The 23960-nt window shown below is 39.3% G+C and overlaps 1 protein-coding gene across 3 annotated transcripts in view; it reads right to left on the bottom strand.

Moving 5' to 3' along the window:
- Positions 1-5960: 5960 nt before the first annotated feature.
- The window catches only part of EPB41L3 (erythrocyte membrane protein band 4.1 like 3), a 149845-nt gene continuing 131845 nt past the window's right edge, over positions 5961-23960 (bottom strand). The window contains exons 14-23 of one of the 3 annotated variants that reach the window (XM_025365079.1): positions 23529-23582; positions 20693-20728; positions 19761-19952; positions 10952-11074; positions 9987-10355; positions 9123-9254; positions 8532-8630; positions 7974-8054; positions 7584-7700; positions 5961-6397 (exon numbers count right to left, since the gene is read on the bottom strand). In XM_025365079.1, the coding sequence (XP_025220864.1) occupies positions 7590-7700; positions 7974-8054; positions 8532-8630; positions 9123-9254; positions 9987-10355; positions 10952-11074; positions 19761-19952; positions 20693-20728; positions 23529-23582 (1197 nt within the window). In that variant the 3' untranslated portion in view covers positions 5961-6397; positions 7584-7589. The remainder of the gene's footprint in view (positions 6398-7583; positions 7701-7973; positions 8055-8531; positions 8631-9122; positions 9255-9986; positions 10356-10951; positions 11075-19760; positions 19953-20692; positions 20729-23528; positions 23583-23960) is intronic. The other 2 variants (XM_025365080.1, XM_025365081.1) reach the window with 2 other exon arrangements.

Raw genomic sequence — 23960 nt, 5'->3', positions numbered from 1 at the left:
TTATCTTTTCTTGCATCTTTTTTTCAATTTTTTTTTCTGCTGCATTTTTAGATTTCCCCAAATTCCCAAGCATTCTACTGAATTTTTCATTTCTGCCAGTACGTTTCAATTTGTAAAAGCTCTTTGTTCTCTGAATGTTCCTCTGTAGCTCTCTGATCTTTTTTCATGGATGTGGTGTCCTCTCTGATCTGAGGCTATTTGTAAGAGTTTTTCCTTTTTTAAAAAAATTCCATCTTGCATAGTCTTTTTTCTCTTGGTCATACCTTCCACGAAAGAGGCTTTTCTCTGATGCTAATAAGAACATCAAGCTGGATGAGACCATGGAGCACATGGTGGGGCTGGCCAGCATCGATCTTGAGAGTGAGAACTTTTGGAAGGCTCTTTGTTGAGACGACAAATGTACTTTTTTTATTATGGTAAAATATCACATGAGGTTTTTCACTTTAACCATTTTTAAGTGTATACTTCAGTGGCATTAAGTACATTCACAATGTTGTATAACCATCACTACTATTTCCTAAACTTTTCCATCATCCAAGAGTCTTTATGCCCATTAAACAGTAACTCCCCATTCTTCCCTCCCGGAAGCCCCTGGCAACCACACCTTTCTCTTTGAATTTGACTACTCTAGGCACCTCATATAAGTGGAACCATACAGTCATATAAGTGGAACCATACAGCATTTGTCCTTTTGTGTCTGGCTTATTTCACTTGGTGTAAGTTTTCAAGGGCAATCCTTGTTGTAGCACATGTAAGAACTTCATTATGGGCCAGAAGCGGTGACTCACACCTGTAATCCCAGCACTTGGGAGGCTCCCAGCACTTTGGGAGGCTGAGGCAGGTGGATCGCCTGAGGTCAGGAGTTCGAGACCCGCCTGGCCAACATGATAAAACCCCGTGTCTACTAAAAATACAAAAATTAGCTGGTGTGGTGGTGCGCACCTGTAATCCCAGGTACTCAGGAGGCTGTGGCAGGAGAATCACTTGAACTCAGGAGGTGGAGGTTGTAGTGAGCCGAGATCATGCCACTGCACTCCAGCCTGGACAACAGTGATACTCCGTCTCAAAACAAATAAACAAACAAAACAGAAAAACCTTCATTCTCCATTATGGCTAAATAAGATTCCACTGTGTGTTTGTTTAGCCATTCATCTGTTGGGCTGTTTTCACCACTGACTGTAAATAATGCTGCTGTGACTGTTGGTGTATCTGTCATGTTAGTAGAAGTATAAAGTTCATCTTGTATAATGCAGCAGAAAGAAAGGTGGGAAACAGGATGATACGTAGTTTTAACTCAAGTTTAGGAGTTCAGAATTGAGCCTTAGGGAATGAGTGGGGGATATCCCCCAAAGGATTTTTTAGTTGTGTTATGATGGCACCTTTAAGAATGACAAATGAGCAGCCTAAAGAACTCGGGGCACGGGGGGCGAGGGTCGGGGTGGGGTGGTGGTAGTAGATGAACGGAACCTAGAGACCAATTAGCAGCCGATCAACAGTCCAGGTGAGAGATATGAGGGCTTAAAGTAGGATGGTAAAGGAAGGTTACATGTAACGCATCTTTCACATTGCAAAGGAAATAAAGGGGTCGAAACTAACCCCAGGGTTTTAAGCCTGTATTACTTACTCTGTTACCTCTGCTATGCCCAGACTGAAGAATTAATGACCTTGAGAAAGAAAGATATTATGAAGTGGTTAAGACTTCCATTATTCACAAATGGTGTATCTAGTGAAATTTACAATTTGACTCTTTGAAATAGGGCAATTCCAGCTTCCAAGACCACTTTCAAATATACTTAAAGTTTAGAGCTCAATAATTACAGACCTCAACCGGATGTCAACTGAACGGAGGAGGCTGACATCAGTACACGTGAACTAATGTGTAACCCCTTCTAATCAGAGTTGAACCCAACCCGTCCTGTCTAATGCCAGATCTCTGGGAGAAACCATATTTACTGAGGGGGTGACTCCTAGAGACTGACTCAGTGACAATGGCATAATCATGAGAGCTGCTGAGGGACCCGAAATAGGAACTGTTTCCATGGGGAGCCACTCCCCCACACTTGCTGGGCTTCAGAGAAAACTCAGAAAAAAACTGTTGTTTCAAATTTATCTTAGCAAAGTAACCTTTATCAATTTGTTCATTCATTCATACAAATATTGAGCACCACTTATGGAGGCAATATGTTTGGATGTGGGCCATCTGTGAGACCCATGGCATGCAGAAGAGATTCATTCAAAGAATTGGGCGGATAAATAAAAATTACAATCATGAAATTTTCTAATAAAAATGTTGCTTTGAAAGTATCTAATAGGGAAAGCTGATCTGTAAAATCAGAAAGGGAACATTTGAGCTCAGATCTACAAAATTTGGGGCCCAGTAAAACAGGAATGAGAATAGTTCCAGCACTTCACCAGTGCAGTGGAGGGGACAGGGATCCCAGAGTAAGCGGACACACTGTTGCATCTGTGGCTGGAGAAGTAGGTGGGGAGCAGCCAGTCCATGCAAGGCTTCAGGCCAGTTTAGAAGAACTGAGGCCTTTCTTGGCAAAGAATTTATGGCTAAGTCCTCAAAAGCAATTGCCACAAAAACAAAAATTGGCAAGTAGGACCTAATTAAACTAAAGAGCTTCTGCATAGCAAAAGAAACTACCAACAGAGTAAACAGGCAACCTACAGAATGGGGGAAGTATTCACAGACTGTGCATCTGACAAAGGTCTAATGTCCAGAATCTACAAGGAACTTAAATAAATCCACGAGCAAAAAATAACCCCACTAAGAAGTTGGCAAAGGACATGAACAGACAATTCTCAAAAGAAGACATACAAGTGGCCAATAAACATATGAAAAAATGCTCAACATCACTAGTCATCAGAGAAACGCAAATCAAAACCATAATGAGATACCATGTCACACCATTCAGAATGGCTATTAAAAAGTAAAAAAAAAAAAAAAAAAAAAAAAGGTCACGTGCGGTGGCTCACTCCTATAATCTCAGCACTTTGGGAGGTCAAGGCAGGCGGGTCACCTGAGGTCAGGAGTTCGAGACCAGCCTGGCCAACGTGATGGAACCCCGTCTCTACTAAAAATACAAAAATCAGTCGGGCGTGAGTGGTACGCACCTGTAATCCCAGCTACTCAGGAGGCTGAGGCAGGAGACTCACTTGAACCCGGGAAGCAGATGTTGCAGTGAGCTGAGATAGCGCCACTGCACTCCAGTCTGGGTGACAGAGCAAGACTCCATCTCAAAAAACAAACAAAAACAAAAAGAATGTTGGTGGGCTGCGGAGAAAAGGGAACCCTTATACACTGTTGGTGGGAAGGTAAATTAGTTCAGTCACTGTAGAAAGCAGTTTGCAGATTTCTCAAAGAACTAAAAATAGAACCACCATTCAACCCAACAATCCCATTCCTGGGGATATACCCAAAGGAATATAAACCATTCTACCATAAAGACACATGCATGCATATGTTCATCACAGCACTATTCACAATAGTAAAGACATGGAATCAACCCAGGTGTGTCTATCCATGGTGGACTGGATAGAAAATGTGCTGCATACACACCACGGAATACTACACAGCCATAAAAAATGAACAAAATCACATCTTGTGCAGCAACATGGATGCAGCTGGAGGCCATTATTGTAAGTGAGCTAATGCAGAATCAGAAAACCAAATGCTGCATGTTCTCATGTATAAGTGGGAACTAAACATTGGGCACACATGGACACAAAGATGGGAATAACAGACACTGCAGACTACGAGATGGGGGAGGGAGGCAAGGGTTGAAAAACTACTTATTGGGTACTATGCTCATTACCTAGGTGATGGGTTAAATCATACCCCAAATCTCAGCATCATGCAACATATCCATGCAACGAACTTGCCCATGTGCCCTCTCAATCTAAAAGTTGAAGAAAAAAAAAAAAAGAATTGAGGCCTTTGTACTATGAGCAATAGAAAGCCAAAAACACATTTTAAGCACAAGGGTGACAAGATTACATTTGTATTTCTTGAAAGATTGCAAGCTACAGTGTAAGGGACTGGCATGATGTGGGTAAGAATGCAGGAACACAAGTCAGTGAGCTACTGGAATAATCTAGGTATAGTGTCCTGGCTAGATTTAAGAGACAGTGAAGAAATGTCATTGGCAGGCTGGGAAAATGATGGGCGAGAAAGACACTGGGGCCCAAGTCTCCCAGGTTTCTGGCTCACGTAACAGGATGAATAGAACACCCATATGAATGTTGTTTTTATTCACAGCAACTTCTTTGTAAGGTTTGCTCTTAGAAATGACCTCTTGTTATCAAGTTAGATGTCTTTTAATGTCCCTGAAATTTTGTGGTATTAAACCAAGTGGAAGGTGTTCTGTACCAGCAACAGTGCAGTGATGTCGAGATAGTGCATGTCAAAGCCCCTCGGAGCCCGTCTTTCTGCTGTCCCATCCCCATTTCCTGAGCAGAGCATATGCGTGCATGCATGCGTGTGTTAATAGCCACACTCATGGGGGAGGATCAGATCCTTCTGTCACCCTCCTTCAGAGCTACACAGCTTTGATAAGAACTATTTGTCAAAATAAATGTCATTTCTGAGAACACAATTTTACATGCACTGATGGCCTGCCACAAAAATTTTTCTTTTTTTTAATTGAACAGTCCAATTTTACTACGAGTAAACACCCATATCAGTTAATGTGAAGCAATAAGAAAGACGAAAAAAAAAAAAAAAAAAAAAGCATGGAAGGAACGTGTAACACTCATTTGTAAGTTAGAAGCAATTTCGAAATCGCATTCCAGACTCCATGTTGATTTTTTAAAAAAACTAGGGTGGACACTGACTTAACAGAGCAATAGATATGCTGGGAAGAGGTGGATATAATGAAGGAAATGGATAACAGAGGCAGTGATTGTTAAAATAGGTCATGAGATTGTAGGCTGAGCAACCCAGCAGCCCTGTTTTATAGCAGAGCCTTGTTTCTTATTTAAAAAAAAAAAAAAACCTAAAACTTCGAGGATGCGATTCAATGATGTATCTTTTAAAGCCTTGTCAGGCAACCAAATCTTTAAATATATGTATTTTGTTCCCATCTTCAATCCCTCAAAGGGTACAGACACTGCACACTGCGTATTCTGTGTGGTTTTTTTTTTTTTTTAATCTCGTAAAGACAGGATATCTCTACAGTGCAGATGATGAGGCCTTTGATGTCATGCAAATATTACTTCTGGACTAAACACATACAATACTGAAATTATTAAACATACAAACTTAGAGCTTTCAGTGCATTTGCTATTTTTATTTCGCTATGCAGAAACATACATTCACCATGGGCTGTGATGCAGGTGACTGTTTAATGGAGAATCTCTCTTTGTGAAGGCTATTTATAACTAACACTAAATAGTTTTAATTACAGTGGAAATTCTGTACAGTTTAAGGCTTGGCTCTGAACTAGAATGTAAATATGGACCAGATTTGAAAATAAAACACTTTCTTTTCAAGTAAAAGAAGAAAAATTAATTAAAAAATACACGGAAAAAGAAACTAAGAAAACAAAGCCACAGGAAGCCCAGCAGGTTCTCCTGAAGTGAAATTTCATAATATTGTGAACTAACAAAAATACAGGTTTTTCTTCCCAAAATAATGACAATTTACATATTTAGGACTTGTTAGGGAGCTCTGAAAAGCTCTCCGGATTGAACACAGACCAAAGCAAACAACAAGGAAGAAATCGCATTAATATGCTAAAATCAGTACTACCTTATAACAAATTAAATGAGATACACAAAGCAAGATTGGAAGCGTTAAATATTTCCAGAGGGTCAGAGAGTCATTAATGTTTATGGGTGAGAGTAATAAAACCAGATGAAACAAGTACAAGTTGTTTACTGAATAAACTTGGTTATTGGCACATCTAACCTGGGGAAAATCTGACACACCGGACGGACCTAGACAGCTTCTAGCATTTGAGGGTAATCTTCGCTAATTGTAAACAAAAGGTTTGTTACCTAAGAAATTGCAATTTTGTTTAGACTTTAATAATAATAAACTATGAAAGGCATGAATTGTGTATGTGTTACATGAGATCACGGTTTATATTGTTGGTTATGAACGTGCAGGTATAGCTGAAAACGGAGACATTTTGTGAAAATTAAAAATGCTGCTCTTTTGTAATTTTATCGTTGCTTCATGCATTATCAGTTTAGTGATGCTGAATCAGATTGCTTTATTATGGGAAGATCTCTCTGCCAGTGTCTTTATTAATGGTCAAGGTCAATTCTTCTGGACTGAAATTTTCCATGGACAGATACAAGTCAGTTGGGTTAGAAGAGGGAATTCCATATAGGCTCTGGTTTTCCTAACGGTTTGCATGACTGCATTCATGTGCAAGCTAAGTTATTCCTGCAAGAAAGAGATGGGATTAGTTACTCATTTGAAAACAACGGAAAGATTTTCTCAGATCAAGGGCACAAAAAAAGTATCTTGGAGGTTCGAATGCTCATTTGGACAAGAGGCCACGACATTCCAGCGTTAAGTCACTGCCAATCATATGCTTTCTCTTAAGTAATTACAACAATGCCCACGTGGCTGAAGCTCATGGAAGAATTTTTTTTTTTTTTTTTTGCTATCTTCCAAAATATATTATTCATTTGAGTAAAATGAGTGGTTTTTGTATTTCTCTTTTAAGAGATGCCACACATCAATTTGTTTCTTAAACCAATGTTAGAGAACTTACTGATACATTAAATCTCTTAAACGTTTTATCACATCACCAAGTTGTGCAAGTCGCTCGACTGCTGCATTCAGCATTCAAAGCCCGCTCAGAAACGCTGACGGCCCCATGAGATCTTGCACGGCAGGTTAGTATGCATGACAAGTCTGTGTACACACAGATGATACAGTCTGCTCATGGCGCTGGCCAAGCAACCACCGGAAAGGCATGTGTGTTCTAAAGGACCACAAGGCTGCATTTTTTGCTTCCTCCTGAGACAGTGCTACACTAGGGAGAAAAATCATCCCAAAGAATACAGGAAATGTAAGACATCCAAAAAGAAAGTGAGTGCTCAGCTTTCAAATCAAAAAACAAAACCAAAGACCAAAGCATAAACAGGCTATAATCAAACATAGTTGAAGAGAAAGCTTACGATGGGATAATGTTGCCCTCGGAAGGAGAAAAGGGTATGTATTATTCCCCTAGTATTTGGAACACACAAATTGAGCCTCTCAGAGCAAAACTGCCTTAGTTCCAATTAGGCCACATGGCAAGTAAAATCAAATTTGACATTACAAATTTGGATAATGAAAGAGTGCAGGCCATGGAATAAAAGGGAATGCCAGGAAGACCACACAAGCATAGACTCTGCTCTTCCTTTATCCTCTGACTGGCAATGCATGCAAAAACTCCACAAGAATGGAAGCTCTACATGTGAGAGAAACCCATAAACCAATTCTCCATCCTCTTGGTAACCAGCCCGACAAATGCCAGTGAGAGAACAGAGGAAAGGAGGGATCAGGTGAAGGATGAGAGGGAAGTACCCATGCCTCATGCCAGCCTAGGCAAGCCTAGAGAATCGGCATCACCTCTTACCTCTGGTCAATCCTCTCCATCTTCTGGTGTGATCTCTGTCTCTTTATGGACCACTACTTTGGTCACTGACATGTCAGGGTGCTGCTCTTTGGCCTCTTTAATTGCCTGAGCCAGCGCCTATCCCCGGGAAATCACAGAAGGGCAGAAACAAAAAGGAGGTGGAACATGCATGATCAGTGGCGAGGTGGAGACTTACGAGCTAGATCTATATCCACAATTTACAAATGAGGTACAATGATTACAAAAGGAATCATAAATCACATATTGGAAAGTTAATTCGGGATTTTTTTCGGAATACATGCTGGACTAGAGGAAGAGCATTGAGACTGTAGGGCCAACAGGTTTTTCTTTGCTTCTCTGCCAGGGTATTTACCATCTCACACATACTACCTGGTCATGGTCAATGTCTGCATCCCCTGTGATGACTATTCGCTTCTCGATTCTTGTCTCTGAAATGCCCCCTTTCACAGTCTAGAAGACACAAAGAGAAGCTTTATGAATTTACTCAATGGGAGAAACCATCATGGGTCAGTGGGGGGAAATGGCAGAAGATGCTGACAGGGCATTAAGTGACATCATTCATTCTTTGAGAATTGAAATTAGAATTCTATGGCAGTTATTTCACATTTTTAATTCCAGAGGTGAGGACAGAGTGGAGGCCTTTGGGTCTGGATGGCCTGTGTTTCTGGAACACCTACCACACGCCAAGGGCCGGAGTAAGCATTAAGCTTAGGATATCAGAATGTATACTCCTAAAGGGGAACTCGGCCATGAGGACAAGTGCATCAGAAATCTAGGGGTTGTAAAAGCTGCCCTAGCAGCTATCCCGGCATCCTGAGCGTCAAGCCACCTTGTGCTTGTGCAGCCCAACCTGTGAGGAGTTCTGAACAAGCACCTTCCTCCAGCTCACTCTCACGGAATCCTCTCCTGGGTTCTCACTCCACTTACTTTGGTGATGTGCGTAGTGGTGGTGGTACTGGTGGTTTCAGATGTGATCGTCTGTGCACTCATCAGCACGCCCGGCTCCAGATCTGTGCCTGGATCGACCTAAGGCAGCAGAGGAATAGACCCCTCATCCAGGTGCTCACACCTGCTCTTCAGAAGTTGACTACGTTAGTTAAGTCATTACGACAATTTCACTATCTCCTATTACATAATCAATGTGGTCTTCAGAGTCTGAGAGCTGCTCCCAAGAACAAGAACTAAGGGCAACCAGAGATCACTGTCATTAAAAAAACTAAGGTTTCAGAAATGTGAGTGGTGGATGGGTGAGTGAATATTTTTCTTTCTCTGCAGCTAGGGAAACAGGTTTTTGAGGCTTTTTCTACACTTCGAGACACATAAAGACTTGGTCAAGTCACCTGCTGCTCCCTGATCACTAATAAAATGACCATTATTGCATCACTTTTAATAGAGATGGTCTGGTTGCTGGATCCTCTAAGTCTCATGAATTAAATATCGTGCAATTCTATGTAAACACACTAGGCCACAGAGGGGTGAAATGAGGAGCCAGGGCTCTGTCTTCACAGAACATCTAACCTGTGATGATTCATATGTGATGGTTTTGGTTTCGGTGTGAACTACTGGCACTTCCTTGGTAGAAATTTCTAGCTTTACTCCTCCTGGTGAAACACTGCCAAAACTGATGGTTTCCGTCTTCACTGTTGAGGACTGTGCCAAAGGGAAGTAAGCAGAGTGGCTGTTAGTTTGCACGAACACACTGTTTTCTTCCTTTTCCTCTCTGGTAGTGATAAGCACAGGTTAGTATGCAATAAATGTTTATGTGGAGAGTAAGCTGGGGAACAAGGCATACAACATGCACATGTCCAACAGTCTCCTGGACTCTTATAGCATTTTTATATGAAATGCTCTAAGTAAAGAAAAACATTTTAAAGCCAATAAGAAAAAAGTAAGTTCTCCGTTTAATAACTTCTTAGAAAGAAAAAACTAAAAATGAGACATTAACTCCCCCAAATACTTAAGGAATCTCAATAAAAGAGGATAAAGAATAAAGTTCTGGCATTTAGGACCTGGGCAAGCATAGTTTTGGTGCTTCTGGAAAAGTGCACTGATCAGAAATAAATGTATCACATTTTCTAGTATCTTGGCCAACCTTGCATTTCCCAACTTTACTGCCAATTATAATAATTTCAGTGAGAGTAGAAACCGTTTCCTGGAGATATACTATTAATAATTAAGAGATATCTTTGCATGTGACCCCAAAGTTGGAAATCAGCATGGAGACTCCTAATAGGTATGAAAGAAGGAAATGAGAGGAGAAACACACTGCACATGGGAGAGGCCGAAAATTAAACTTAGCTCCACCTTTATGCTGGTCTAAATTTCCAGGCATCCTATCTCAGTTTTATTTTAGTGATAAAAGTAACATTAACTACTAGTTACCTCAAAATGAGGTTTTTGTTCCAAAGTTTCTGAAACGTGGATGGCTGCACTCTGCTCCTCTTGTCGCTCACGGGAAGCAGCGGCTGTCTCTTCCTGTTCCAGGACAGCTTTAGCGACCTCCTCTCCTCCTTCCTCTTTAGCCCCCTCGGTCAAGGCAGAGCCTTCTTTCCCTTTAATGCCCGTGAATGCGGGCTGTGCTGCAGCATCCCCACTGTCTCCCACAGAGTAAGAAGCATCCCCACTCGCGTGCACCACATGCCGCTCCTCCACCAACACGGTCTCCTGCACCACCTTCTCAGTGCTAAGCGGCAGGCGGTGCACGGTGGGCTCCGTCTCTATTCCGCTGGACTCCGTCTTGGTTTCCATTTTCTGCATGGGAAGAGATTATGGCATCAGTGTGACCTTCCATCAGCCGCAGGTCAGAAAATAACAAAAGCCGCTACTCGCCAGGATGTCTAAAGCCAGCATCAAGTGCTTATAACCAGGAACACTGACAAAAAATATCAATGAGCTTTCATTCCTCCCACCGGAATCTCTGATGCCTGCCCCTGCCACTGCTGCATGCACTGGAACCTGTGCAGCGGCTTCAGGATATCGCAAAACAAACAGAAGGCAGGATAAAGTGCAATTAACAAAACAAAAACCAAAGCATTGCTGCGCATTCACGTTGGTTTTGGCTGCTTTCTTAGACTCAACTGGTGAGATATAATGCCTTTAGAAATTAAATGCCATTAAAAAGTCTCAATATGATCGCCTTTTGAATATCTGAAGTACATTCTTGAGATACAACTAAAGGCATGTGACAGATATGCCAAGCAGGCACAAAGGACAGTAAAGTGAAGACACCTTTGAGATGCTGAAGGCAAAAGCCAGTTGGATGCAACACACACACACACGCCCAAAAAAGGGGAAGGAAAGGCACGTGGGCACACTCAGAAACACCAAGGACGAAAACAAATGGCCACCTGAACCCAGCTTTGAGAAGTAGAAGTAACCCCTCCTATGAATTCTGTTGGTTTTCGCGCAGACTCTAATAAACTGAAGATTTCAGAGCCATCCATGAGCTTTTCCCCAGAAGACTGCTTAGTCTGAGTGAACAAAGAAAGGCAGAGTCAAGCACAAAAGAGAGACACAAACTCAGGCACATAAACATTCACAGCTTGTTAGACAAAATCGTAGGCAGAGACAGGAAGGAGGAAGAATGAAGGAATCTCAGAGAGTTTGGAAACAGAAAAGAATGGGAAATAAAACAGAAAACTGGGGTGACCAGCTGCTCTTGTTTGCTAAAGCAGAGAGAGTTATTAGGATCAGGGTGGCGCCGATCTAAGCAGATAATTTTTTTTTCCCCTTCATTGCAAGCCACAGCAGCACTATCACATCTTGGGGACGGGGAGCTGGAAATAAAATGGAAAGTGTTTTAATGCTGACTTTGCACTGCAGTATTGATTTAACCATGAAAAAAAATAAAAAAGCTGGGTTGGCTGCTGTCAACATAAAGCCAGGCAGCAAGAGAAACGGAAAGGTTTGGGGTGGAAGGGGACTGCCTCAAAAACTGTCATGCTGGAATTGCAAACTGTGGCCCCAATGAGCGACACTGGTTACCACTACTCGGGAGGCGGACGACTCAGTAACGTAATGAGCAGTAGCAACGGTAAAGGCTGGTTCCTGGGAATATCTCCATTCGGACAGGCTCTTCCTTCGGGGACCAAAGAGGCCCACTTTTAAGACCTCACTCTCAGGCACTTGCTCTGTTTTGCTGAAGCGTCTGCCTTCCAGGCCAGGGAGGACAGCCACGTCCTTCTCCTGCTGTGGAGCCTTCTCGAGGTCATCTTCTTCAGGACTCTGCCGGCGAGACTCAGCCTCCTTGATGGGCGCCAGGGATTCGGACAATTTCCGCTTTGTCTGCACTTCGGGTCCTCTCTTGGATTTCTCATCAGCGAGGGCTTCCAGGACCTCATACTCCAGGCCGGGAATGATCTTCACGGACTCTGACATTTCTTTCTCCATTTTCTGAAGTGCTTCCATAGTGGAGGGCTGCCCCACTTGCTCGCCCTCTTTAGCTTTCCCAGTCATAGTAACAATTCTGCCGGAGACAGTGTCATAGGATTTTCCTAGAGTGTATATTTTCTGTTTGCTGTCTTCTTTCAGTTGCATTTCTCGAGCCAAGTCTTCGAAGCTATGCATTTTAATAGTGCCAGATTTTAATATGTCGGCTGGGAGGTCACCAGTTCTACTGCTCACAGTCACCACCTTGTAAGTCACAATCTTTTTCGAATCACCATCAACTACCTCAGTTGGTATTTTGTCTACAATAACCCAATCCTCTGTGCCCTATATTTGAAATATAAAAGCTAAATTAGAAATTCTGATGGTATCTCATTTCTAAAATAAGAACCCTTTAAGAAAACCAGGGCAAGTGCTACATGCAGGTCTGTGATGGAACTGTACAGTGTTCATGTTATTATCTAATAATTATGGCTGCAATCTCTTCTCCTCTGAAATGATAAACTAGAAACTTCAGCTCAGAATACATTCGGTAGGTAGAGCTGCAACTTACTTAAACTGGAACATACTTTGCAGTACATTTTTTGAAGAACAGATTTGTTCTTATGATAAATTTTGGATCATTTTATATTTCAAGATTAAATAACATTATTGATGTTGTTCTACAAGTTACTTAGCTTTACGTGTGTGGGGATAAAAACTTTTCCTCGTTAAATATAATCTATACTTCATATACTATTGTTCTTACAAAGAACTTCCCGACATTCTACAAATTTATGTAAGTATTTTCCATATTTGTAAATTGTGTTTCCTTATATAGAGAATAGAATCCATGATAGCACTTATTATTCAATAAATATTGAGTGTGACTGTGTTCAAGGCATTGTAATGAAATACTTCCCACAAAAGGGACACTATTAGAGCCTCTTGTAGTGATCTGTACATTGTTCAAGTCTTACTGTTTTTTAAAGAGATGGGGTCTCCTTAATGTTGCCCAGGTCAGCCTCGAACCCTTGGGCTCAAGTGATCCTCCCATCTCAGCCTCCCCAGGAGCTGGGACTACAGGCACATGCCACTGTGCCTGCTCCAATCTTATTTACAAGTGAAGTTCATTGTCTCAGAAGTTTCTCTCTCACTTTCTCTAGTGTTAGTTCCAGTAAGGCAAAAGAAATGAAAGCTAAGAAACTTGTATTCAGGGAGGCAGAACACAATGTGACCAGGTAGATTAATAGCTTCACAGATTACAGAGGGAAGAGATAGCAAACCAGGAGCAGGTGAGTGCCTTGGTTTACGTTTAAACTAGGATGTTTTCTAGAAACTTTTGTGTTTATTACAGCCTGAAAACTTAAATCTAGAAATACGTGTGCCTTCAAAAAAATCACTACAGGTTGATCTACATGTTATTGCGAGATTAAATGAAATGAATGGAAAGAATAACCTCTAGGGTTGATGGGACAGTTTTCTGGAAAATTATTTGACGAGAAGTAACCACAGAGTCAGCAGAGTCTCCTTCCTGCATTTTCTTTATCACACTTGGCTAGTGGGGAAACCAATAAGAATTCAGAACTTTCACAATCAATCAACATCATCTAAATTAGCACCACTCTACAGGTAAAAACAGGCAAGAAAACAACATTTCAGCAAGATTATTATTCAAAAGTAAGTCAATGACAACATACAGAGGAAAATCAGCTTGGATTAGAAGCCATAAAGAAATGATGCATAACTGCTAACTAAAATATTAAGAAAATTCAATTTTCCCTTCCCCAGAATCTAACTCCAAATTATGTACCTACCTTGGTTTTAAACAAGATAAATTTAAAAGGGAAAATAAAAACTAAAAACATTTTAATGACACTGAAGTCTGAAGACCAATTTCTTCTGGAAAATCCTTTATGTTTGGTTTTTACCTGAGACTCAAGGAATGGAGCGCTTCCTTGCTGCAAAAATATAACTGTTTCAGAAATCTCTGTTTCTTCTTGGGTCTGTTTGAATAAAGGGGGTTGGGTTGGAGAAGAGGAAGTAGACAGTTTCCAAAAAGGCAAGTTAGGAAGGGAGTTCTTTCATTGTATTCTATCTATCTATCATCTCATATATCCTCATAATATTCATTCATTTTCTTCCTGCAGGAGTAAATTATTGTTTATGCATTTGAAAAATGATCTGAAACTACCTCAAAATTTAGTTTTTTCCAAAGAGTTCAGATTTTCTGAAACTTTGGGGTTAACTTCGGGGTTTATATAACTCAAATGTTCTTCATTTCTACAAACACAGAACATATAAGAACAATATAAAGGCATTTATTCTTGGCATTTAAACCATGTTTATGTTGGTATTAAAAAGTGAGTATTTAAAATAAAACATTAAGAAATTTTTTAAAAATTTAAGTTAGGAATTAAGCCTGACTTCTATTTCTGACAAGCATCTTACTGTATTCCCTATTTAGGTGCTGCCTGTTACACAGTAGTGAAATGCACACAATGTCACCACATTAGCTGCTAATTTAAATAAACCCAGTTATACTTACATGAATTGATTTACTGTCCCACAAGAAAACAAAAAATACTCAATGGCTTTATTTGAACTTTTATAACATGGTTAATAATTTTTTAAAGTGAATTTCAAAATATCTTGCTGGAAAATTAAGTATATCAATTCATACTTTAACCTAAAAAATTAAGAAATATTAAGTATTTCATGTTAGGAATTAGATTTTTGCTTTTTAACTACTTTTTGTTTTTTTTCTCTAGTATTAAATAGGCACAATTCAGGTGGCAACACATTAGCTACCAAGCCTAAGTTGAACCAAGCGTTCAACTTCACAGAGCAAGGACAGAAAGGATATTTTGGAAGATTAACTTAAAAATAACGATGGAAAGCTCAAAGTTTCCAGACAAATGAAACTTTTAAAATACATCTTATCATTACAAACAATGTAATTTTATGAGGACTATTTAAAATTTCTTTTTGTCTAAATATCTACCAGTACTACATTTAATCATTTGTTTGCAAGAGATTGTAGGGGAACATTGGAATATTCTGCAGGACCTACTGACAGATTTTGATAGTATCATTCTCAAATGGCTCTTTCTAATGAGAAACAAGCCATTTTCAGAGGAGGAAAACAAAAACAAAAAGAAAAACAAAAAAAATCTCTGTCCCGCTGCATTTTGGAGGATGGTATTGGAAAAGATAAAATGTACCATGTGGAATCATTAAATGTGGATTTTGTTTCTTTTCCTTTTTTGTTTTCTTTCTTTTTTTTTTTTTTGCTTTTAATCATAGCCTCTTTTGCAAACAGAAATGAGAAACAGCAAGGAAAGGTCAAAATTATAGGTAGTTTTCAGAATAACAGTGCTAGGTCTCTAATTATCATCACTGAACTAAATATTATTCCTAAGATAAAAGCTTCACAAAACCCCCAGCAAAACAGTGGTTTTCAGCATATCCTGGTGTCTGAAACCAACTAATTTAAAAAATGCCTATGTCTTATAATTGAAAATATTAACAGTGTCTACATTCCAAACTGTGTATGTCCAATAACATAAACAGGTAACATAGGGAGTAGATTTTAAAATGTAATTCTATATATGGTCAACCTCCCAATATAGTTAGTCTAGTTAAATAGAGAAGTGAAGAGGTACTGATAAAGAAAAGGTGATTTAAAGATTCACTTTTATTAGGGGTTAGGATATAGTCAGATATATAGCCCAACCATTTCATTTAGTTACTTAACCATTATAAGTTATTAATCTTAATATCATAATTGGAAAACAAGGCCCTATACTGGCACATAAAATTCATAACAGTGTCATTTCCTGTCGGGTGATTAAAGGTTTCTACAAATAAATTTTAGGAAATGGTCAAATTTGCAAATATAGAATTTGCAAATCATGGGAACTGACTATAGTAATCGTCTTGCTTAAGGAATTACTGTACAGTGAACACACCTGTAAAACTAGCACTCACATAAAAGAGAGGACAATATTGGCGCAGCATACATACCAGTAGGTACTGCTTTTTTATTGTGTTTTGGAAACTTTTGGTATTCAAGTAACCACTAAGGAATATAACTCTAACATGGACAAGGCTTAGATGCATCATGAAAGCCTGTCATGGGAAGGGTTTGTGGACAGAGGATGTACCTGGGCACGCTGCACATACCACATGCCTACCCTTCTACCCTTCCTATGTTTGGTGGGCCCTGTGTGTGGGTTTATTTGCCTATTTTCTAAAGCAAATGAGAATTAGATATTATTTGCTGCTTTGGGGCATCCTTGCTACTTGTCTGCTATTAACTCAAATATCTGAAACTTGAAACAATCGGCAATCAAATTTCCATTTTATATACGAAACAAACATAAAATTCTCAGGACATAATCATCATTATTAGCTTGCTGTATATAATTCTAACTATAATTTTCTTTGAATTGTTCATAAATTGGTAGCATTTTGTAGAAATAATTATTATAACAATTCAACTACTATAGATACAACAAAACAAAGAAAAAAGATGGTCAGATTAAAACTCAAAAGATCTTTAGGTTTTTTTCTTCAAAATACCATTTTGTCACTGAGACAAAAAAAAAAAACAAACACAGAACCAACTAAGCTTTGGGATGTCATAAGTTTGGGGTCACCAAATCTAAGTTTCTTTCTGATTCTGACACAAAATAACCACTACTTTATTAGAGATGTCAATTTTTAAAATTAAGTTAAATATTTCCATTTAGAAGTAACTGGATTTCCTTCTAAACTGGTTGATCACTGTTTAATTGAAATGGGCTTTATTACAAAATAGAGTAATATCAAATTAGTAACTTACTTTAAAAAATATCCCCTCCAAAATAAAAATCTTTTGGTTATATATTTATAAACCAGTATGTTTTCTACGTGCATAACATACAAAGGATTAAAAAAAGGATAAAATTATCTTTTGTGCTTTTCACACACAAAAATAACAGAAACTATGGTTTTAATATAGAAATTGGCAGTAATTTAGAGCAAAAGAACTTTCTGGTTTGCTCTGAAGGCTATCTACAGGGCCCTCGATTGGAGTATAAACTCGGTATCATGGATGACTATGGGGTCCTGGAGAAGAGTAGAAGAGAGGACAGGTCACTCTGCCTGGCCCTGCTGCCATAGGGAGCACAGCACCCTGACACCTAAAGAGATCCCTTTTCCCCTGGGACTTGAAGCTCCTTTGAGATGCTTTTCAGGGCTCCTTTGATAAGCAGAGTTAATCAGCCCTGCTTCTAACGCGTTCTTTATATCTAGTCAAGCTCTTTCTGCTATGTCTCCATTCACAGTGTGACAGAGCAGTGAGGGACTGCAAAACAACCCCGCGGACGCTGAAGGCAGTGAGGACAGCAGCCTTTGCTCTTCTCCAGTTTAAATAACCAAACTACTTTGCCATTCTGCAGAGGGCATAGTTTTCTTCCTTAATGATGTTGAAAAAATCCTTTCTTGGCCTTCTCCAGTTTTTCTGCACTAACACAGAAAAAGCATTAATATCCAGGGAAAGTTCAGTATATTCAAAACACTCCTTAAATTATTAACATCCTTGGGCTTATCAAATGTTAATTCTCTCACGTTTAGGGTTTTACAGATGTAAAAAAATTATCTTACTAGTCTAACGACCTAGACTTATGAAGTTCCCTTGTTTATTGGCACCACCCTTTAAATTCTCTACGTTGTTCCCTAACCTTTCATTCAAAGTGGCCATTACTTAGCATTTAGCTTTGCTTTGCTTTGTTCTGTTTGGGGTGGCTAGTTTGTGTTTTTGTAATTTAATCCAGTATCTGATATCTTTACAGCCAGTAAATTATTTCCAAAAGATAGTAGAAATAGGGTAAGCCAAACTTAACCAATTATAATAAAATTTATGGGAGCATAACTTAATATTGTAAGGACTATTATTTAAATCAATCTGAATGTGAAATTTGTCCCTTGAAATGCAGTAGTTTGAATGGAACTGAAGTTTAATGGTACAAGAATATGTTGGTAATTGTACTTTTCATTTATTCTGCATAAAAGGGTCCTTTTTAAGTAATTCAAATGGACATAGACCTATTTTTTATTAGCTAGGTTTGGGATTGTCATGAACATAGTGAGAGTGAGTTCTTGATTACTTTTGATAAACAGCTTTAAAAGGTTTAGAACATGATCAACAATAAGTGTAATTTAATTCTTATTTTTACTGCAAGGACTTAAGCACTGCATATAGAACACTGTTTAAAGAATTTTTCTCTCACCAAAGCCTAAGTTTTAATGTTCTACTCTGTGTCCGTTTCCTGAACAAATATTTCCCGATAAAGTGATCTTACAGAAAAGGAGGTTAACCAATACAATGCTAAAAAAGATGCAGTTTTCAAAAACTACTTTTTTTGAAACAGAGATAAAGCAACATGGTGCCTACAGTAGACAGTCAAATTAGCACTACAGTAATTTTTGGTTCCCACACAATGGGAGCCCTGAAGTAATACCAGCTGAATCCTCAGAGTCTTTGGTTGTACATTTAAAAAGAGCTTCCCTGGGAGGCTGAGGTGGCAGATCATTTGAGGTCAGGAGTTTGAGATTAGCCTGACCAACATGTTGAAATCTCACTTCTATTAAAAATACAAAAAAATTAGCCAGGCATGGTGGTGCATGCCTGTAGTCCCAGCTACTCCGGAGGCTGAGGCAGGAGAATCACTTAAACCCAGGGGGTGGAGGTCACGCCACCGCACTTCAGCATGGGCGACAGAGTGAAACTCCATCTCAAGAACAAACAAACAAACAAACAAACACACAAAAAAACGGTCTCAAAAAAAAATCTCTTTAAATGTACAGCCAAAGTGTGTGAAATAACCTTACTTAAAAAAAAAAATTCTGGCCACTACTTTCCCCATAAAACATCTACTAGAAACTGATTATAAATTTGGCCAGATGCGATGGCTCATGCCTGTAATCCCAGCACTTTGGGAGGTCAAGGTGGGTGGATCACTTAAGGCCTGGAGTTTGGTACCAGCCTGGCCAACATGGCGAAACCCCATCTCTATTAAAAATACAAAAATTAGCCGAGTGTGGTGAAGGGCAGCTGTAGTCCCAGCTACTTGGGAGGCCAAGGCAGGAGAATCACTTGAACCTGGGAGGTGGAGGCTACAGTGAGACAAGATCGCCCCACTGCACTCCAGCCTGGGTGACAGAGCAAGATACCATCTCGAAAACAAAAAACAAAAAACTTAATATAAATCAATTAAAATAATCAGTTATAAATAAAAATCAAACAAAACTCTTATTATATCAATAAAATCCTGGTGTAATATCTCAGAGTAAAATTGTCCTGAAATGCTATCAACTTCACGTTATCATTTAGTCAAACAATCTCAACGGGCCTCATCTTAGAACTGATGAGAATAAGTATTCAGAGTGTTTGTCAATGCAAAAGTAGAAAGCATATGCGGAAAAAGTATCAATCATGAAGAGAATACCCTGATTTCTCTCAGTTATAAAATCTAGGTTTATGGTCAGAATCAGCTGATTTTTCATGATAGTCTCCCTGTGGCTTCCCGCCCTAAGAACCATCTGACGCTATTACTCACTCCTCAGCCACTTTAATCATTTTACTTTGCAGTTTTCTTTTGGAGCACTGAGCATCTCAGCTCAGGTTAAACATAGGTAGGAAAAGAGATTTTCTACCCAGAAGCTTGTCAAGTGCAATTCCACACCCTGTAGAGAAGGAAGGCAGGTAAACAGAATGTGAATCTGACCACAAGCCTGACTACTGACCTCTTCAGGGACAAGTGGTTCGATCATGGGGGCATCCTCCTGCCTGGCGGCCAGTCGCACCGGGGAGGTGGAAAGCCTCTTCTCCCATTCATTCGTTATGGCAGTGTCTGTTGAGGTTTCTAAGAAGGTTCTTTTTAGCTCGCTAATGTTGGTTTGATGTTTCATCAGGTCATCTTGAGTTTTTTCTAGCTCCTACATTCAGAACACAAAGTATCCAACAGTCAACGTTTCACATGTGTGTTCCTTTCAGCTCTTTTGTTTGCTTTTAAAGTAATGTCAATCTTATTAGTAGTCAAAATAAAACAAAATTTTGATCAAGGCTCATGGCACTACCACAAACACTCTGGTGAAAATGTGATTTTCCCATGGAAAGGAAACAGAAAAAAAAAAAAAATCTAGTTCACACAAACATGAATACCAAAAGAATTTTGGAAGGTAAACTATAAAGAGTACCATTCACATGTATCCTGAGAGAATTAAAATAAATATACATACAGGAAAAGGGATCTATATCTAGGAGAGAATAAGGAATCAAAAGCTGAGAAGTCATCCCCACTTATTAACAGATGAGCACACAGTTCATGCATCACAGTACAAGCCCAGAGGTATTACACTAAAAGAAAAACACCACACACAAACATGCACTGGTATATACCAATACCAACCTCTAACATAAGATTACTATGTTTGACATACACATTTTCACCCTTTATTCGTTTAATCAGACTATTCTGAAAAAAGTGGAGAAGAAAGGGAAAAGTAAGGGACACAGTCATCAAGGGAACAAATGCCAACCTACACACTGCACCAACAACATGGTAACCAGCTACAGAGCATGCTGAAAGATCTGAATGCTGTAGACAAACAACGACTTATCACACACTGGTTGTTTTTTTTTTATTGTTGTTGTTGTTTTGTTTTTAATGTTCTACCTGTGCTTTGAGCTCTGCATCTTCCTCCTGGTCCGACTGCCAGCATCAAGAAAGAGTGGGAAATAAAGTCTTACATGCAATTTACTCTAAGATTGAAGAACTATGGTCTACACAGACTTGCTAAATGTGGGCACTCGTACGCTCTTGCATATGGATGCCACTTCTTTCTTATACACAAACCACAACATTCTCACACACAATTAGGAAGCTTAATAAGAATATAGGAACAAAGGAGTGAAAGAGTTCTTGCCTGGTGGGTCTTTGGCATTTTGACCAGCAGACACACGTGGTTGAGAGGGTGACAGCAAGGGTGTGGCAGGTTTTTCTTGATGAACATTAGAAATAGTTCAGGAAGCGAGGGGAGCCAGATTAAAATTAAAATTTGTAAGAATAGCTATGATGATACAATAATGAGAGCTCAAGTGTAGTGTATGAATCCCGCCCTATGAGGTTAGTAATTATGATTCCCAATTGGTAGACCAGAGAACCCATGCTCAAAGAATATGAAGAATTTTGCATGGACATTCCCACAATTTAAAGTTTCTTGAGACCGTGATTTTCTTTTTTCTTTTTTTTTGTTTTTTGACAGAGTCTCGCTTTGTTGCCCAGGCTAGAGTGCAATGGTGCGATCTTGGCTCACTGCAACCCCCACCTCCTGGGTTCAAGCAATTCTCCTGCCTCAGCCTTCCGGGTAGCTGGGATTACAGGGGCCCGCCACCACGCCTGGCTAATTTTTTGTATGTTTAGTAGAGACGGGGTTTCACCATGTTCACCAGGCTAGTCTTGAACTCCTAACCTCAAGTGATCCCAAAGTGCTGGGATTACAGGCGTAAGCCACCACGCCTGGCCAATTTTCTTGAATGTATATAGTTAAGAACAAACTTGGGAGGGGAGAAGACAAATATGGGGCAAGTAAGAAAGTTTTTTTTAAAAAGAGAAATCAACTACTATCAACAACAGCATGATTTCTTTTACAGGTTTTAGACGGGACAATTTTTGAGATTTGAAAAAATACAGTTATCCCAAAGCCACCTCATTCTCCTGGTTTTTCTAATTTCAAGGAGCAGTCTAATCCCTGGACTGCTGTCTGAGTATCAGTAATTAGTAAGCAGGCCAAGCCACATGTGTATGCAGCAGCAAAGCTGTGTCTCTCACTATGGCTCTTGGACTCAGGACTGGGTATTATGCCCTTGTGCTAGGAGAGGAGACCCAGAATGAAATTCGAGGGAGAAAAGGATCACACCAAGTCAGGGGCCTTAAGAAAATCATTTAGTCTACCTAGGTCTCCCTCTTCTTATTTGCCAATGGGGACAAGACTGCTTACTCTTCATATTCTATACTGACCACTGTTGTGTTGGCCACCTATAGAAGGGGAAGAGTTTCATCAGTATCACGGGGCAAACAGGAAATTGAAACACAGTGCTAATGTGCTGGTGACACGCCCATTCTTCAGTGCAGGGGGTTCACAGCTCTTCATTTTATTTTCAAACTTCATAATCTACCTATGTTACAGGTATTCCCTTACATGCTTTAAATGTTATATAACAAATTTTAAAACTACTGTAGAAGTTTAAGGTATTATTATTAACATATTTTTCCTTTTAGTGCACTTTAAGATTCCAATGAAATTTACTGGATGTACTACCCTGTGGCTACATGTAACTAACTCTTACAAAATCAAGGTACAGCTTTGTGATAGTTGGCAAAGAAAATTACCAACTTGTAATAGATTTATATACGATTGCTTAAAAGAATCTGCATAATAGTTTTAACAATATCATCTTTAACATTAAATTATGATTTTCAAGTTTTGGATTGAACTCTGGCATTTTTAAAGAAAGAAACCTAATAAAATGCCATCATGAAAGATTTTTTCTGAAGATATTTTCAATTAAGTGATATACAGATACCACTTACAACATTTTTAGTTTTTTTCTAAATACTCAACTAGAAAACATTATTATAGTAGGATGATGCAAAAAATAACATAAAAGCAACCTAAAATAAACATTATTACAAAGTAAAAACTAAATTCTGCTAGTAAAAAGTAGCCGAATTAACATCGATAAACGTCTTCACTTCCATTAGTACCCAGACATTATTTTTAAAGCTATTTTAACTACTTAACGGTAGAGAAGATTTGAAAAACAATATAAGCCACACACACACACACACACACACAGACACACACACATTTAATGTACCCTAAAGAAAAAAGGAGAAATAACAGTATATCTTCTATCACTGTGTAATGTGATTACGTTTTTCAAAAATAAAGTACTAACAATAATTTGAAAATTCATTTCTTATGAGTGACCGAGGCTATGGTCAAAGGCTACAAAAATGAGTAAGTCTTATTTTAACAAGAATTATTTCACCATTGGGGAATTAAAAATATATCTGCATCAAGCCAAAATACTAGTTAATTGTGACCTTCTTCCCATTCATTCTATCATGCATCTATAGCCTCTCATTTGAGATAGAATTTTTTCTTAAAAAAAATGTATTATCAGTCTAGGCAAGTAGTTCTCAAAATACATCCTAAGATATGCAGAGTCAATATCACCTGGGAACTTGTTAGAAATATAAATTCTCAAGTCCACCCCCAGCCCTTCTGAATGAGAAACATGAGGCTGGAATCCTCCAGGTAATTGTGATGTAGGCCAGAGTTTAAGAACCACTGGTTTAGATGACAAAATACATATTTAACTCCTACTGTTAAAGTTAGAACTGATTTCCATTACAACAGCTCATATGTGGAGTTCTTAAACGCAGAGCCACCCCACAAGGCGATTTCGGTACGCCACTACCAGCCACTCTCAGCCACGATACCAACCTCAGTGGCGGTGGTCTCCCCGTCGGCTGCAGTGTCCGTGCGCTCACTGTCGGTCTGTTGACCACAGAAGGGATCAGGTTCCAGGAGGAAGGCAGGGACAGAAAGTAAACCATCTGGTCAAACATGGTCTGGCACAGGTCGGACAGATCATTTTCTTTCTCTGTGATTTCTCTGTGTCATACTACCTTCCCACAAGAACACAAGTTCAAGCAAAGCAACAGAAGGGCCAGAGCTAGGTGTCATCAGCAGAGCCAACTCATAGGAAGACCTGAGGCGCACTCAGCTGCAGGAGCTGGGGAGCCACGCTGACCTGTCCGGTTCTATGTCTCAGGGAAACCGATTTGTCTTCCCCACACCCCTCCTCCAACTTTTAACTAAAAACCTCAAGCAAGATCTCCTTAAAATGTTTAATGCAAATAAAATGGATGTTTA

This window comes from Theropithecus gelada, chromosome 18 (assembly GCF_003255815.1).
Source record: "Theropithecus gelada isolate Dixy chromosome 18, Tgel_1.0, whole genome shotgun sequence".
Classification (NCBI taxonomy): domain Eukaryota; kingdom Metazoa; phylum Chordata; class Mammalia; order Primates; family Cercopithecidae; genus Theropithecus; species Theropithecus gelada.
The sequence above is the reverse complement of the archived record's forward strand: the minus strand, read 5'-3'. Positions and strand labels throughout refer to the sequence as shown.